The 17,375-nt window shown below is 45.5% G+C and overlaps 2 protein-coding genes and 1 long non-coding RNA gene across 4 annotated transcripts; 2 read left to right on the top strand and 1 right to left on the bottom strand.

Annotated features, from left to right (window-relative positions):
• Window positions 1–372: 372 nt before the first annotated feature.
• Window positions 373–5,432, top strand: LOC129326569 (uncharacterized). 2 transcript variants are annotated; one of them, XR_008596711.1, is made up of 4 exons: window positions 373–443; window positions 3,469–3,545; window positions 4,440–4,569; window positions 5,014–5,432. It is a non-coding gene; the product is annotated as an uncharacterized LOC129326569 (long non-coding RNA). The 2 variants fall into 2 exon arrangements; XR_008596712.1 differs by lacking the exon at window positions 4,440–4,569.
• A 3,795-nt stretch (window positions 5,433–9,227) lies between these two features.
• LOC129326339 (sialidase-3-like) lies at window positions 9,228–11,978 on the bottom strand. The gene is made up of 2 exons (XM_054974494.1): window positions 11,772–11,978; window positions 9,228–10,716 (listed from the first exon to the last, which is right to left on the bottom strand). The coding sequence occupies exons 1-2, from the start codon at window positions 11,976–11,978 to the stop codon at window positions 9,691–9,693; spliced, it is 1,233 nt and encodes a 410-aa protein (XP_054830469.1). The 3' UTR covers window positions 9,228–9,690.
• A 3,471-nt stretch (window positions 11,979–15,449) lies between these two features.
• Window positions 15,450–16,624, top strand: LOC129326340 (uncharacterized). Its single transcript, XM_054974495.1, has 4 exons — window positions 15,450–15,498; window positions 15,646–15,731; window positions 15,978–16,043; window positions 16,122–16,624. The coding sequence occupies exons 2-4, from the start codon at window positions 15,692–15,694 to the stop codon at window positions 16,622–16,624; spliced, it is 609 nt and encodes a 202-aa protein (XP_054830470.1). The 5' UTR covers window positions 15,450–15,498; window positions 15,646–15,691.
• Window positions 16,625–17,375: the final 751 nt, after the last annotated feature.

The following is a 17,375-nucleotide window of genomic DNA, read 5'->3' on the forward strand; positions in this document are numbered from 1 at the left end:
TTCTTGAATTGTTCTTGCTTGATTTAAAATTTGTCTGTGTTCTGGCATAAACTTTGTAATCGGGTTGCCTTTTAAATAATCTCTTATTCCACTTTCTGAAACAGACTTCTTCTTGTATAGTCCTGAAAAAAAAATTAATAAATTGCTCTTGTATTTCTTTTTCTGCATATGGAATTTGATCTCCTTTCTTTATACATGTTATGACTTATTTTTCTCTCCTTCCTAAGGAGATCAAATTACAGAAATTCAAAATGTTTCGGATGAGGTTCTCGTAAAGATTTCACAACCTCGTGTCTGATTGGGTGGGAAAAAGAAAGGGCGGGCTCCAGGCCTCTATTTAAAGTTCAGACGGCCCAATCAAGCAGGGTATCTGTTGGAAGAAGCTGACTTGCTAAGCCTTAGCAATCCCAAGTGGAAGCGCTACAGATTTACCAATGGAAACTGTACGTTGTCTTTAGAGGGGTGGTCTAGGTGATGATCTGTAATGGTGATCCTCGACAGTTTACTGAATTTGAACTGTTGTATATCAATTGTGCTCTGCAATCTGTGTCGAGTGGTTAGGTGTAATGGGTTATTACTAAAATGCCTGTCGGTGGGAGGAACGGGCAACTCTGAAGTAGTACCTAGAGAGTGAATGGAAATCAGAAGGAAGTCCCACTTGATTCAGTGATGCTTCTTTCTGGGTAAAGATTGCAGCCTTGGCCTGCTATGGCCAAAGTAAAAGTCCGCTGCTGTAGTGAAACTTCCTAGCCAGATTGTTGCAAAGGTCCCGGGCAAAACCAGCCATGGTATTTTCTCTTCCTCCAGTGCTGTGTGTTTGCAGGTAGTGCAGCTCAATAGCTATACTACCTGAATTTCTTTTTCTCGAATTACTACAGAAGATTGCTGGTAGCCTCACATGGGTGGATTGTTGAGGAGACCACTCTCTTCTGTGTGGGGTGGGTCATGGCTTGTTCCCTATGGCCCCTGCTAAAGGGCTAGCCCATACTTGTGTGCCACAGCTCATTAGCGGATGTCTTGCTGAGGGGGGAACAAGAGCCTTTCTGCATCTTAAGGACCAAAAGGCTTTTGTATCAAGTGTAACATTTTGTGGCATGGCACCTGCATGCACAGATGGATGGAGGATGGAGGAGATGTTTGATGGAGATTCTGGGGCCAGAAATCTTTAACCCCTTTCCTAGGGAAATGCGTGGGCGTTTGTGTCACCAGTTTCTCCACAGGCTAGAGGGCATCCATCTATTAATAAGCAGGGCTTTTTTTCAGCAGGAATGCGGTGGAACGGAGTTCCAGCACCTCTTGAAAATGGTCACATGGCTGGTGGCCCCGCCCCCTGATCTCCAGACAGAGGGGAGTTGAGATTGCCCTCAATCTAAACTCCCCTCTGTCTGGAGATCAGGGGGCGGGGCCACCAGCCATGTGACCATTTTCTTCGAGGGCAACCCACTGAGTTCCACCACCTCTTTTCCCAGAAAAAAAGCCCTGTTAATAAGCTCAGTTAATACTCTCTATGCACAAGGAGGCAGTAATTAGATTTGTGTGGGTTTTTTTAATTTAAAAAACTCTCCCTGAACCGTACTATTTTGTATAACTTGCAGTCAGTCTTCAGTCTTCCATTAATGCGGAAGGTGGTAGAGAGAGGATGGTTGCTTCTCAGCTCCGGGGGTTCTTGGAAGGGACCGGTTTTCTGGATCCCTTTCAGTCTGGCTTCATGCAGTGATTTGGAACAGAGACTGCGTTGGTCACCTTGGTTGGTGTTCTCTACTGAGAACTAGACAGGAGGCCCGCTAGGCCTGCTGGATCTCTCAGCGGCCTTTGATCCCATCGACTATGGTATCTTTCTGACCCACCTCTCAAACTTGGGACTAAGGGGCACCGTATTACCGTGGTCTAAATCCTATCATGGTGATCGGTCTCAGAAGGTGGTACGGGGGACTCCTGTTCTACCCCATGGCGTTTGATCTATGGCTCAATTTTATCCCTCGTGTTATTTAATATTTACATGAAGCCCCCGGGAGAGGACATCCGGAGGTTTGGGCTGCAGTGTCACCAATATGGGGATGGTACACAGCTCTAGTTTTCTTTTCCATCTAATTCCAAGGATGCTGTTGATATTCTGAACCGGTACTTGGAGTCAGTAATGGGTTGGATGAGGGCAAACAAACTGAAACTTCATCCTGGCCAGGCAAAGGTTCTCTGGGTTAGTAGAAAGGGTGACCAGTGATCTGAGATCTTCCCTGTCTTGGAAGGGGTTACATTCTCCTTGAAAATTCAGATTCACGGCTCAGGAGTGCTGCTCGTCACAGAGGTCACCTTAGAAAATCAGGTGGCTGCGGAGGCTTGGAGTGCTGCATCAGCTGTGCCCATTGCTGGCTCGGTCACTCATGCCTCAGAGCGGGACCACAAGTGACGCCTGACACAGGTTGGACACTTGCCAGCTTCCCTCAAGTTTTGATGGGAAATGTAGGCAGCTTGGCGGAATGTTGGACAAGTGACCGTTGAAAAGTCCATTGGACAGCAGTCGGAGAGTCAAACTGCAAGACTACGATGCCTACATTTCCCATCAAAACTTGAGGGAAGCTGACTAGTGTCCAACCTGTGTCAGGCGTCACTTGTGGTCCCGCTCTCAGTTACATCCCAACTGGACTACTGCAGTGCATTTTATTTCAGGCTGCCCTTGAAGACAGTTCAGAAGCTGCAGCTAGACTGCTCTTCGGGGCCAGCTTTTGAGAGCATGCATCCCCAATATTGCAGCACCTACCCTGGCTAATGATTTGCTCACAAGCCCAATCCAAGGTGCTGGTTTTATCCTTTGAAACCCTACATGGCTTGGGACCAAGGTATCTGGAGGAACATCTTCTCCCATAGGCTCCTGCCCCAGAGTTCAGATCAGCCCTCCTGACTGTCCTATCAACCAAAGATGCTCGGTTGGTGGGTACAGGTGAGAGACCCTTTTTGGTGGCCGTCCCATGATTGTGGAGCTCAGTCTCCCCAAAGTGGTGTGCCTGGCTCCTTCGCTTTCGATCTTTAGGAGGTGGCTGAAGACTGTTTTATTTGGGACAGCTTTTGCTTAATCACTGTTTAATGTATTTTACCAGTTTGTTTTATATTTATGTTTCTTTATACTTTCTATCTCTCTTGAGTTCCTTTTTGTTGTTGTTGTTGTTACTATTATTGTTATTTTTTAAAAATATCTTTTTATTCGAGTTTTTAGCATCTGTTACATATGCAGCTTACATTGTTCGTATATCATTTCACATTACCTTTCCCCCACCTTCCTCCCCCCTACCTCCTCCCTTGTCCCTTATAGTCACTAGTCTTTTTCACTAGGCTTCAACTATTATTGTTATTATTATTTCGATTTATAAGCCGCCCATCCTCAGGGGCTCTTGACGGGAAGGCAGCTAATAAACATTTTGAATGAACGAACGAATGAACGAACGAAATAATGCTGTTTTCCCTCTTGTGTAGACACTGCTTATCCAGAACTTGAACAAGAAGGGCAATTCGATCATTGTGGAGGGGAAGGTGGTACGAGGAGCCAAGAGGTTTGTATTGGTGGGTTAAAACTGGGTATGTCTGTATCTTGGGAAGATTTGAGAAATGGTCTGAGTTCTGTCTCCCATATTAATTGCTGAACACATCTGATATGTACTTATCTCAAAACATTTTTATTAAATTCTGAAATGAGGCATGGCCAGTGACTTCCTCCAGTCATCTAAGGCACAAACCACACTTCCTTCCTTCCTCTGCCCCTGCTTCAGCCCCCAAGTAAGTCAGTACAAAATCAGTACAACAAGATTTCCAAAAAGAAGCTGCACGCATGGGTGCAGCATTCAGGGCACGCAATTACCCCAGCTGGACTGTGAATCGTGCTCTTAAAAAAGCCGAACAAACCCCCCGATCCCACCTACTCACCTACAGACCCCGAGACCGGAATTTGGACAGGATTACCTGGGCTATTGACTTTACCCCTATGTCAGGAGCTATCACTAATGCCATCAGAAAAAATTGGAACATACTTAGTAATTTACCCGGATGTGATGATCTACCCCAAATAGGCTATCGGAGAACCGAGAGCCTGCGTGACCTATTGGTGCACTCTGACTTTACAGATACGATGAAGGAGAATGACCTTCCCATAGGCCATTTCCCCTGCGGCCACTGCAGTGTGTGTCATCTCAGTATTGACCTGAAATATATTTCCCATCCGTCTAATGGCAAACAGCTCTATTCCAGGTCTTTTCCCACATGCAGCACCCCTAATGTCATTTACCTTCTTCAGTGTAATTGTGGTCTCCTATATGTAGGATGTACCACTCGTCCGGTCCGCCTTCGTATCCAGGAGCATATCTCCAGAATTAAAAATCACAATTTGGATACACCTCTTTACCAACATTTTCACTCAGTACATATGTCTGATAGCACCTTTAAATTTTCAGTTTTGGAGACTATACCGAAACCGGGCTATCAACTTAAGGCTCTCCTTCAAGCCGAGATTAGATGGATTTTTCGGCTGAACACCACGATTCCTCATGGTCTCAACCATGATATTGAATTCTCGTGCTTCTTGTGAGTTACCTCCTCAATGGGTCTCTGCCAAAACAAGTTCTTGTATATTTCATTTTGTCTCTCGTTGTGTCTTGTGGCCCCTTGTTTCCCCTCCTCCCCTTTTCCCCCTCCCTCCTCCCTCCCTGATTTTTCCTCGTTGTGTTTCCCTTGTCGCCTTTCCCAGAAAAGAAAATTTAAAACTTAATGTATGTATTAATTGGGAATAAGTGCAATGGGACTTTAAATTGATTTGGGCGTGTTCCATCTAACGAGTTAAATGGAGGGAAGGGGTTAGGGAACCTATTCATTATCTACCTGATTATCCATGGAGCAATTGATAAAGAATGATGATTGAACTGAATTAATTTTCCTGCTGTTGTAAGTAAATGAACGGTGTGTGGTTATATAATATTATTGTATTTTTGGCGTGACTGTTGTAGTATTACTGTGTAGTGTCAATTTCAGACATTGCGGCCTGAAGAAAGACATTTTTGGTCTGAAATGAGCGAAGAAATTGCCAGCTCGTACTCGTTGCCACCCATCTACTTGGCTACCTACTTATCTGGAGCGTTGTCTTCGGACAACGCGTCACGTCACAACCTGTATCTACATGAACTGTATATTTATACATTGTGATGAGAGATTGACAGCTACTGGGACCTTGAGCAATTATATTGTAGTGACTGTAGATTTTTCAGGATGGCCAAGTCTGCAGTGTCTTTCATGTTCTTTTATTCTTGTCTGGATGCTACGCTGTGTGGTCCCGATGTAAACTTGTCCACAGCTGCAGGGTATACGGTATACTCCTGCAGAGTTAGTGAAGCATCTGAGACTCCATCCCTACAATACAGCCCTCCCATTTGAGTAAAAATCCTTTTTGAATAGTTTGGTTTTGCATCGTTTACAGAACTGCATATGATATTTCATTGTATACAAGTGCATTACGATACTGGCTTATTGTTTACAGTATTGTAAACAAGGTCAGTATTGTTTACTCAGAGTGGCAGCAGTTCTGCAAGGTCTCAGGTTGGGGTCTTTCACATCACTTGTCACCCAGTCCTTTAACTGGAGGTACTGGGAATTGAACCAGGGACCTTCTACATACCAAGCAGATACTCTGCCACTGAGCCACAACACTCTAAAAGCGGAAGTGGTGTTACGGGTCTGAGCCACCTTAAATCTCGCTGTGACACAGCCGTGGGCCACAACTTACGAGCAGAAAACCAACAGAATAGAGGACACAAGAGTGGGCCATCGGAAGGGATTTTGTGGTCCTTTTCATCTCGGCGCATGAAGTGGGAGTGAGATGGGGATTCTAGGCAGCCCATCGTTACGAAAGGCCTTGCAAGCACGAGGATTCAGCGCCACTGACTGGGAGGAGCCCAGCGCTGTCAGAATGTTCAGGCGGAGGGCGGTTAGTGGAAAAAACGGACAAACGGCACCTGAGACAAGGGAAAGAAGACTGAAAGGAAAGACGAGGGAAGAAAGAAAAGTTTTATTAAGTGGATTAAGCCTTTGAAAGCATGATTCCCCTTACATTTTCTGTAGTATTTTTTAGGTATTCTCAGCTGTTGCAAATGATTATATCTGACAATTTGATGTGTTGTTCTGCACATTGCATCTTCTACTTTTTAGCTGTTTGGGGCAGATCTTTGCACCTTGCGACAATGGAGGCTGAACTTTATAGAAGTAGAGGTAAAAGTCTTGCAAAACATATTTCTGAAAACATTTCATGACAGTACAACCTGCGTAAGAAAGCCCTCCTGCATGTCTCAGTTTTACACAGTTTGTAGAAAACCAGGAGAACAGAAGCCCTCCTAACTTCATCAGTCTGACATTACATAAGGTGGGTGCCACCTCGGAGAACGTGCAGGTATGTATTACACAAATGGTGCCCTTCTGCTCTTGCCCAGATTCTTCAGAGCAAAAGGAGGAGACAGACAAGTGCTTCTTTTCAATGATTATATTGACTATTGCAATATGGGTACCCAAGAGCTTTCAAAGGAGCCCTGGGTACCCAAGAACATAAAGCTTACAAGCAGTTTTAGAATGATTCTGCACAAGTTGAATAATGCACTTCCAATCCTCTTTATAGATCATTTGTAATGGATTTTTTTGTGCGCGGAACAAAAAATCCACCTCAAACGACTGATAATGTGCATTGAAAGTGCATTTTCCGACGTGTGCGGAATCAGTCTTAAAGACATTTTTTTCAGTACAAAAGGAACTGCCTGCAGATTAATTTGCAATTGGTCATTACATACATCTGACCTCTACAGTTCTTTCAACTGGCTGCTACTCAGTTCTCTAACTAGTCTCGCGATCAATGTACCCTTTTCGTTCCGCTTATTTGGTCATTACCTATTGCTGACTCTGAATTTCTCACTTCTCATGAGTCATATGTGCAGTTGTTAATTTTGCCTATTTGCAGTGTGACACCCGTAGTGCAGAGTGGTAAGCTGCAGTACTGCAGCCCAAGCTCTGCTCATGACCCGAGTTCGATCCTGGCGGAAGCCAGGTTCAAGTGACTGGCTCAAGGTTGACTCAGCCTTCCATCCTTCCGAGGTCGGTAAAATGAATACCCAGTTTCCTGGGGGTAAAGTGTTGATGACTGGGGAAGACAATGGCAAACCACCCCGTAAAAAGTCTGCCAAGAAAACATCGTGATGCGATGTCCCCCCATGGGTCAATAATGACTCGGTTCTTGCACAGGGGACTACCTTTACCTTTACCTTTACCTTTACCTTTACCTTTACCTTTACCTTTACCTTTACCTTTACCTTTACCTTTACCTTTACCTTTACCTTTACCTTTACCTTTACCTTTACCTTTACCTGCAGAAGGCCCTGTTCAGATGAGTGAAGCTGCTTTGGTGGAGCGTAGGGGGAGAGGCAGTCCTGCCGGCATGAAGGACCAAAGCCATGTAGGGCTTTGAATGCGACATTTTAGTATTTATTTATAACAATAAATTGTGTATTTTACTAATGCAAATCGTTCTCCAGCACGGACACAGGATGTGGAGTAGGGTTGCCAGCTCCAAGTTCAAAACTTCCTGGAGATCTGGGGGGTGAAACCTGGAGAAACCTGGAGAGGGATTTGGGGAGGGAAAGGGCCTTGGCATGGCATAATTCCATAGCGTCCGCCCCCCCAAAGTAGCCATTTTCTCCAGGTGAACTGATTTCTGTGGCCTGGAGATCAGTTGTAATTCTGGGAGATCTCCAGGCACTACCTGGAGGCTGGCAACCCAAATGTGGAGTGCTGCTTCTGCTGCAATTCTGCCTGTCATACAACTGATATTGGCACAATACCCTCTGCCGGGAATCAAAGGGAAATCCGTAGAGAAGGGGATAAGAAGACCTGGATGGAAGGAAGAGAGGGGAGGGCAGGGGAGTTCCCAAACAAGCAGCCCAAGGATGAAAAGCACAAAGATGAGAGGCAGCCGGGAGGCAGAAGGTTTATTGGCACATGCAAGATCTGGCCTGGGAGTCTGGACAGAGGGAGAGAAGGCCCAGAGGGGAAAACATTCCTAGTAGGAAAGCAAACTTTCTAAAGACAGGAATAAACAGGTGGATTGGAGTTGTGGCCACTAGAGGGAGCCATTGCCACTTCCTAAAAGACCATTTATGATCTCAGGATTGTACACATAGTTTTAAAGCTTACAAAGCATGGTATCATAGGGTTCCCAACTCCAGCTTGGAAAATTCCTGGAGACTTGGGGATGGAGCCTGGGGAGAGACCTTACCAGGGTCTAATGCCATACAGTCTACCCTCTAAAGCAGCTCTTTCCTCTGGGAGAACTAATCTCTGTAGTCTGGAGATCAGTTGTAATTCTGGGATATCTCCAGGCCTCACCTGGAGGCTGGCAAACCCAATCATGAGCCATCCCAGAGACCGATAAAATTTTCAATGATCTTGGGATTAGGGCATCTTAAACTGGTTTGATAGGCTTTGGATCTTCAACAATTTTTTTTCACAGCATCACCAAACAACAGTTCCCAAGTGAGGCTGATTCGGCACACGTTGGATAATGCACTTCCAATCCTCTTTAGAGATCCTTTGGAGCTGAATTTTTCAAGCGTGAAACAAAAAATCCACTTCCAAATGATAGCTAAAGTGCATTGAAAGTGCATTATCCAACGTGTGCAAAAACAGCCTAAGTTTGTAGGAGACCATACTTTTTAAACTGGTATGAATCTGATACATATATTTATAGTACAAACATGCCTTACAAGGTACGCATTTTCAGACAGGCAGCAGAAAGATCTATATGCCAGCAGTTACTGTGGATACCTAGAGACCCAGTAAAAAAGATTTTGGCACAAGGTGGGAGAGCTAAGACCCCGTGCAAGGTCCCATCCATTTCCACACCCCACCCTCCATAGATAGTTGCCTAAAAATCAGATAAGAACACCAACATCCACCCCCACCCCCCAACTTTTGGAATTTCTGCTGAAGAAGAATGGAAGAGCGCTTTTTGTGACTGATGGCTACAGCAGAATTTTGTTCCTGGAACCAAAACATTTGCAATATTAGCAGATAAGCCAAAGGAAAGGATACAGCCCAAGCGAACATTCGTGGGAGGTGGAAAGGGGGGAAATGGGCAGGCACTGTTGATTCATGGAATTTGAACAAAGCCTGCCGGCAACTGCTAAGATCTCATCAAGCTTTGCCCACTCAAATTTAAGGTTTGCCTCTAGAAGCTTTAGAAACTTTCTTCTTGAAAGTACTAGCGAAGAAAGTGCCAGCGAAGCAAATGAGCGCCAGAACCACAGTTCAGGCCAGTTCAGGTTCCAGAGCAAAAGCGACACCAATTAAGCAACGCTTATTCACTGGTTGACAGATATGGGCTACAAATCCTGAGGTAATAATCAAAACCCTCTTGAATATAAGAGAGCATATTTGCTACTATTAGTTTCAAGATGTGGCTGCAGCGGTTTCTCTGTGCTTTTTCCGGTGAGGTAAAAAGGAGGGCTTGTTGGTTGAGTGGCGGCCATTTTCTGAAATCCTCACCTCAGAATTCCAAGCCAATAACTGAACCAAGATTAGCAGAAGGAAAAATTTAAAAACTGTCTCATTTTCTGTTCTTGGGTGCTAAGCATCGTTTAGGGCAGCCCAAACTCCTAAGGAAGAGTCTGTGTGAGATCAACTTTCCCTCAGATTCTTCAGGAGTTCAACATTACTGAAAAGCTGGAAAGCGATCTCCTCCAACTCACTGGACACTCCACTCTCAAACAAGCAGCCAAAGAGCAGCAACTGGCCCTCCTCGCACACGGCCAGGTCTGAGTAGCCACTGGGCCCTTCATACAGCACCCAGGGGTCCTTCCAGCTGCCCTTCACCAGCGGGGAAGTGTTGAGGTAGATTCCTAGATTGACTCGCTTGTGTCTGCCTGTGGGGTGAGAGAAGAGCAGCCATTGCTTTGGAGAGTCAAGGGATGCTGCAGGATTAATATCGAGTGGCTGACTTGATTGCTTTGTACCTTCTATGTGGTCCGTCTCTGATGGCTGCGGCACTGAGGTGAAACTCACCATGCTGCCCTGGCAACCTTTTCCTGTCTCGGGCAACTCCTTACACAGGAAAGATTCCTCAAATTGGTTGCCGTCATCTGTGCTGAAGGCCTCAACCCTGAACTTTTCTGTACTGCGGGCATTGCAGTATAATACTTGGCCGTTTTCCTGGTGGGTCAGCTCAGCAACCTGGCACTCTCCTGCTCGGAAGCTGGTGACCAGCTGGCCCTGGGCCCAGTTCTGGCCACTGTCATCGCTGTAGAAAATGAAACAATGAGGCTTGGTGCAGCAGCAAATTGGAATGCCACAGCTACGCTTGTGGATATAATAAGCATACGCGGGAATCACCAGGCGCCCAGAGCTTGTCTGCAATCCATGGCCGGGCCCAACAGCAAAGGTGCCCCAGTTTATCAAATCATCTCCGATCACCTCGTCAGTCAAGTCAGTCAACTGGCTCCATGTGCGGCCGCCATCTTGGCTGAAGATGTAGCACAGCCTGGCAGCGTTCTTCCCTGACTTGATCTGGTGCAGCTCCGTGACATGACACTCAACGCAGATAAAGAAGAGAAAAACGTTGCTACTCCTTCTGTCATACACCGGACAAGGGTTCATTGTGCGGTGGTCAGGAAGGACGGCAGTCACCAGGGCTTCTTGAGGACCCCACTGGAAAAAGATGCAGGAAAGGGTCATCGGCTTCTCTCTCAGGATATCTGCACTTGACTGATTTATTTAAAAATCTGTGTCCCACACTTTGTCCCGCAAGGAGTCTCAAATTACCTCCATGATCTACTAGTAGAAATTTAAATTTCTAGTATAAATGTAAATTTATCCTTACATCGACATTTTACAATTGATAGGAACTAAACAGAGTTATGGTGGGAAATCGCACCAGGAAGGTGCGTTGTTCCGGGAGTTTTGCACGATCGGTAAGCAGTGCGAAAATAGCCAATGTGTAAGAAGAAGGAGACTGTTACACTGTCCCTTTCTCAGGTTTTAGTGGGTAGTGACAGAGGTCAAGGACGTGTTTATCCTTGCGTCCTACAATCCTGAGACTATCCTTTGAAGGGCAGATTGTATTCTCGGGGGCTTCTTCCTTCTTGTATCACCACAACTTCCTGTCTTTGTCTCTTCTTCACTATCTTCCCACCATGAGTGCAGGACATGCTGTCCTAATCCACCAGCATCTTAGACTAAATTACTAGAAAGAAATCTCTCTCCCCCCCCTTTCCTATCCAGAATGGAGTTCCAGTAGTAAATGGACTCGTATGTCTTTCTAAAGCTTAACCAAGGCTTTGAGTGTGGGTTTGTTTCTCTCCACGCACACACTCTGTAATGCAGGCTTATACTCACATGCATATCTGTATACTAGACAACTCTGCTGACATAAAGCCCAATAAAATAATTATCCACACTGAAAACTGACTCAGCCCCATACTTTCTCCTAAAAACGAGCAAAGAAGATCTTCAGACTTCCTCCTGGAAGCCTTTCCAAACTTTCTAGGGCTTATTATGGAAGAAGTTGAGGCAGTTCACAGTGATATATATGAGATGTTCAGCCCTTTATGAAGTGATCTACTTTTATGGGGGAGGGACCATCCACTTGCTCCGCTATAATTATTTCTTCACCCAAAATTATCCACTTTCTTTATAATTTTGTAAAACTGCTCCCTCTTCCCCATTCCCCACTCTTCTTTTCTTCTCCACCCCACCTTCGTTACCTGGACAGAGCGTCCTTCCTTCTTCCCTCGTCTCATCACCAGAGACTTGGCGTGGTCATCACTGGGCGATGAACGTTCCTCCGCAAAGGCTAGGAAAGCGGACTCAGAAGGCAGGTACATCAGAGCTGGGATGCGGTAGGTGAGGCCTTCTGGTGATTCCTGGCGGAAGAGAGCCACCTTCCCAGAGCCCACATGAGCTTCAGCCATCTTTGACCTGTGTAACCCAAGAACTTTCTTGTCATTTGAGCTTCCACCAAAGGACCCAGAGTGAAATATTTACTATATACTTGCTTTCCTCCCCTTTCTTTCCCAGACGTTGTATACATGCAGTTGTACTTCCTTTAGGTGGTATGTTGTTCTGGTAAGCAGCTTCTCGTTTGGAGAGCTGTCTGGACCAAGGACTGCCTACGCCCAGCTTATGAATAGAAGGCTTCCAAGAAAGAGCAAGATTTGAGTCCAGTTGCACCTTAGAGACTAACTGCATTTCCAAAGTATGAGTTTTGACTTTCGAAAGCACACTCTGGAAATATTGTTGGTCTTCAAGGTGCAACTTGACTCGAATCTTGCTCTTTTACTGCACACCAACATGGCTACCCACCTGGAGGAACTCTTTTTCTCTCTAAAAGCTTCCTTCACCCTTGGTAGCCATTCTGGTCACCTCTTGGACTTTGTACTAACTTTCCAGACCTGTGGTATACATTCCAACTGAGCCTATAGTACTGAGGCTTCAACTAACCACAAAGCCTTGTCAAGAGATTTAACCCTCTTGACTGTCCCTTTCAACTTCCTTTTTACCAGATTCCTCATTTCATAGAAGTTTCCTTTTTCGAAGTGAAATCAGACCATGTCGGAGTTCCCTGGCAATCCAGGGCACCTTAGAAACTGACAAAACTTCCCAGAAAGCTTTAATGAGCCAAAGCTCACATCATCAGATGCGTGGTGTGTCCATCCATGGCTGCTAAATGTATATCAACACCAAAGGGTTGAATTAGACTTCATCAAGTTTAAAGCACCCACCTCTCCCAGCTCCTGCTTAACTAAGCATCCAGTATTAACTTGTGGGGAAATGAGGACATCCCCATAATCCGAAAAGATCTGATTTCAATTATGATCAGTGCGGCCAAAGCCATAATCACAAAATCATGGAAATCCAAAGTCCCACTCACAATACAGCCTTGGATTAATAAATTATGGGGATTTCTCACAATGGAGAAAATCACAGACCGTGTCTCAGCCGCTGAGAACCAGAACTTCCGATCCATTTTCTATGAGAAATGGTGGCCTTTTCTGAACTATATGGAAAAGCAAAACAAATACTTGAAGTCAATACCTGACAATCTCAAAGTTATAGCAATTTATTAAATGTTATGTTCTTTCGTTGTCTTTACCACATATATTGTAAATACTGCCAAGGCAATTTATACACTGTCCCAAGCACATGTTTATATTCATACTGTTTATATAGTTATATGGTTATATATTTGGTTTTTTACTTTGCATATTGTCAAAAAATTCAAAAATAAAAATTAAAAAAACCAAAAACTAAGCATCCAGTAGTGTATGAAGAACAAGTCACTCACTGAAGATTAAGAAGAAATATTTGTATCACCCTGTGTCAACTCAAAACACAATACTTTTTCAAGGGAGCCACTGATACATTCAGCCACCAGTCTTTGAGAAATCAAGGAGAAAAAAAGATTTGGGTTTAGTAGCACCTAAAGTCCAACTAGATTTCCAAAGTGTGAGCTTTCGAGAATCAAAGCTCCCTTCATCAGACACAGGGAGTGGAAAAAGGTAGGAGTCTTTAAAATGTAGGTGGCAGGCAGGGGTATTGCAAATTTGATTGTCAGGAAGCTAGCTATAATACATGTTGATAGATCAAGATGAGTAGCCGTGTTGGTCTGTCTGTAGCAGTAGAAAAGAGCAAGAGTCCAGTAGCACCTATAAGACTAAGAGTTATTTCACACTCACACTTAGCAGCGTATCTGTCCCTGGTTTGCATCCCATGTTTTCAGATTTTTCACATTAGCAAGGCATCCATGGGACGCGGAGCCGCTGTCAGTCCGGGTTATCCCCGATTTTTCTCACTGCGGACATACCGCGAATTTTCCCATAATCCGCTGCCAACTCAATGCTGATCCAATAAATCCCAGTGTGAACACTTTTGTCCCTTTTTTGCTTCTCTCTCTCCCCCCCTAATTCTTGTCATCGGAAGCTGATTGGTCTGCGTCTCCGGCTCCCCAAATGCTTCGTCCGCCATTTTTTCCCCGCTAACTGAATGTTTCAGCGGTACATCTCCATTGGCGCCATCTCTATTCTTCTCTCCCCGTCTTTTGCATCCTGATAACTTCGTGTTACGCACCTCACATTTCCAACCCCCCCCTTAAAAAAAAAGTTTGCCTAGCGGTGAGCGATTGTGGTCATGATGAACCAAACGTTTCATTCCTCGGTGACAACCCCTCTCCACCCAAAACTCTCTGCATTTTGACAATTCAATCAGGAACCACCATCGACATTTTCCAGTAATGAAAAATAAAATTGGCCATAACGTTTCTGCGTTCTGTGGATGCAAAGGTGCATTGGGACATCTCCACTTGTGTGATCTACATATTTTGACTCCTTTTTTCGGGATGGGAATGAGGTTGGGGCAGCGGGTGGTGCCCTCAAACGAGGTTCAAACTCACCCCTTCTGGGATCACGTGATTTTTGTGGACCAATGGGGTGCCATTATTTGCTGGGCGGGAAATTCAACTCCTGCGATCTGTGCCACCTCCGCACACTGCTCAACGGTTGCTCAAGGAAATGGCTGCACTAAAACCAACCAGCGGGAGAGGGGTCTCCTGGAGGGAGAAGGAGACATTGGACCTCATTGAATTTTGGGGTGAGGAGAAGGTGCAAGAGGCACTATTGCTCTGTCATAGGAACATTGATGTTTTTGAGCGCATCTCAGAGCAGATGGTGGCGAGAGGCCATGCAAGAACCGCACTCGAATGCCGGACAAAAACAAAAGCTTTGAGACAGGAGTACAAGAGGGTCGCGGCACACAATGGAAGATCGGGAAATGCCCCTGCAACATGCCCTTTCTATGCACAGCTTGCAAGAATTTTCAGAGGGGATGCAAGCATACGGCCACAAAGGGTGGCAAGAAGTCTTAACCTGCAGTCGGTGAGCAATGCCGACCCCATGGGGGAAGATCTGTCGAACCATGGCGTTCCCGCTCCATGGGAGGGATCAGAGGAACTATTCACACATCCAATGGTCACTCTACATCTTCAGGCGGTCCCCGCTTCCACTCCCAATGATTCAGGTGAGCATGCAGTTTTGACCGACATGACTGGTCCTTGGTTGGGGTGGGTTCGCTGTGCCCTCCAGTGTGCCCCGCCTGGGCAGAACTTTCCCGGAGTCTCAGGGGCATTTTTTCCTTCTGCTTAGGATTTCGGGGATATGCTCAACGGATTGATTGTGTTTGGGTTATCACTGCAGGAGAGGGATGAGGCGCAAGTGGGGGGGGGGCATTTCCCTGATTTAACTTTTGTGCGTGGAACGCTTCCAAGGATGTGTTGTTTATTCTGCCTATGGGGACGTATAACCAATATTGTGGAAATCCGCTTCTCAAGGCAAGCTAGCGGCGGGAAACGTTGTTTTTTACTGGGGCTGGTGCAGGTTTCAGCAGAGAAGGGCTCTGTGAAAGGAGAGGGGGACTTCACCTTGATCAGCAATGTGCAAGGTATCCCAAAGGTGGGTGGGTTATCTTCCACCAAGCATTAATCCACACCTGACAATGGTCTGTAACGTCACCTCCCTTTTTCCCCCCCTGGAGAACCATGGTACATTAACTGTTTACCAGCCTATCACTTGTTTTCAATTACTGCAGGTTCTTCCACGGAACAAGAAACATCAATCGGAGAAGCCCCCCCCCCATGGCCATGACCGATCCAGAGGATGAAAATGCCACAGATGGTAAGATACAGATAGAGTGGGGTGCTTGTGGTCAACAATCAATGCTGCCCTCCCAATGAGCCCTGGTATGCTCTGCTTCATGAGGAACATGGCTCTAGACTCAAAATAATTATCTGTTTGTGGGGGTTGGGCTACCATGGCAAATATTGGTGTAAACATCGTTCTGCTGATGTCAAGAAGACTTCTGTGAGCATGAATGAAGAAGATCAACTCATTCATTTTACAACCAAATCTTTTATTTCCAAGATCCAGATTTAACTCAGATAGAGGAGTTCCCGGAGGTGACAGGACAGGGCGCAGAGGATCCGCAAGGTAGGAAAGAGCTGAAATTGTGACCTCCGCAAACTCCTTTGTAACTACTACTTGCATAACCACTGTCCTTTCCGACAGGAGATCTGAACAATCCACCAGCAGTGGAACAACCGCAGGTCCCCACGGCACAACTGTCTCCTGCTACGCGCTTAGAAAAGGCACGCACCAGAACCAGGCGCGTCTCTGTCCTCACCAACGTTACAGAGAGAATGCTATCTCAGGCACAGAGGGAGGAACAGAACAACAGAAAGGAACGTGGAGAAATTCTGGAGGCAACCAGCCATTGGCGTGCAGCCATGGAATCAGAGACAAGATGGCACGAGGACATTATCAGGGAGGCAAGAGAGGATCGTAGGGCTTTTATTGAGGCACAGTCACAAAATATGGAGGGGCTTAATAGGGCTGTTGGTGCCCTCAGCTCCTTGACTGAACTCTTTGTCAGGGAGCAAAGAGCAGGCCCGGTTGCAGAAACTTTCCAAAATGCCAACAGCAAAACACGCGATAACGATCATGATAAGGCACCACTAAGAAAAAGGGCTCGGATCATTAAAAAGAGAGAAAGATATGATCCATCCCTCTGAGCCCCACATGTTTCTCCGGTGCAGCATTCGGGTTAGAATCTGCATATCACACGTATCATTGCTGTTGAAATTATGTTTGTCACAGCTGTAATTGTGTTTTTCGATGTTGGCGAGGGGTTGACAATGGCCATTAAAAAAAATTGGTTTTTGTTACCCACCGCAATCCAGGTGCGGTTTGCCAGATCTATTTTTTGACCACGGTTGTTTGAAATGTTGACCCACGGGAGAAACTTCACAGTTTTAAATTTGTTTTTTATTCTTTTCAAAACTTGAAAGATTACATGTGAGGCATCATATGGACACTTAACTAACATGCATGTTAAATAAATCTTTTCTACATCTCCTTAAACCTTGACAGCACATTATCAATGTCGGACCTCAATTTCTTGTTCTCCTCATTCAAATTCCTCACATTGTTTTCTAGCTTCTTCACCAAGGCCTGCAGGCTGTCCATCCTTCTGTTGGTTTTCTTTGCTGTGGAAATAAAAGGTGTAAGCGCAGAGTGGCCACTTCTGTGTTCACAAACATAGTAAGTCATTGATGGTTACTTACCGCAGCTGAGGCATGCTCCCACTGCCTTGTGAACAGTCTCCAGTATCTCAAGGGGCTGTTCCCTTGCCAAAGATGTAGAAGGCACATTTACAGTGTGTAGTGGACACCGCGCTTGAATGCATTCCTCACAGGGGTCACCTGAAAAGGGGGTTTGGAGAACTTGATTTAATTTTGTTCATTATCATTACAGAGCACGTGT

This window comes from Eublepharis macularius, chromosome 3, assembly GCF_028583425.1.
Source record: "Eublepharis macularius isolate TG4126 chromosome 3, MPM_Emac_v1.0, whole genome shotgun sequence".
Taxonomy (NCBI): Eukaryota; Metazoa; Chordata; class Lepidosauria; order Squamata; family Eublepharidae; genus Eublepharis; species Eublepharis macularius.

Coding starts and splice junctions, on each gene's coding strand:
- LOC129326339 (XM_054974494.1), bottom strand. CDS start 11,978: ATGGCTGAAGCTCATGTGGGCTCTGGGAAGGTGGCTCTCTTCCGCCAG. Junction 10,717..11,771: donor AGGAAGGACGCTCTGTCCAG/GTAACGAAGGTG, acceptor ATCTTTTTCCAG/TGGGGTCCTCAAGAAGCCCT.
- LOC129326340 (XM_054974495.1), top strand. CDS start 15,692: ATGGCCATGACCGATCCAGAGGATGAAAATGCCACAGATG. Junction 15,732..15,977: donor GGATGAAAATGCCACAGATG/GTAAGATACAGA, acceptor TTTATTTCCAAG/ATCCAGATTTAACTCAGATA. Junction 16,044..16,121: donor GGGCGCAGAGGATCCGCAAG/GTAGGAAAGAGC, acceptor CCTTTCCGACAG/GAGATCTGAACAATCCACCA.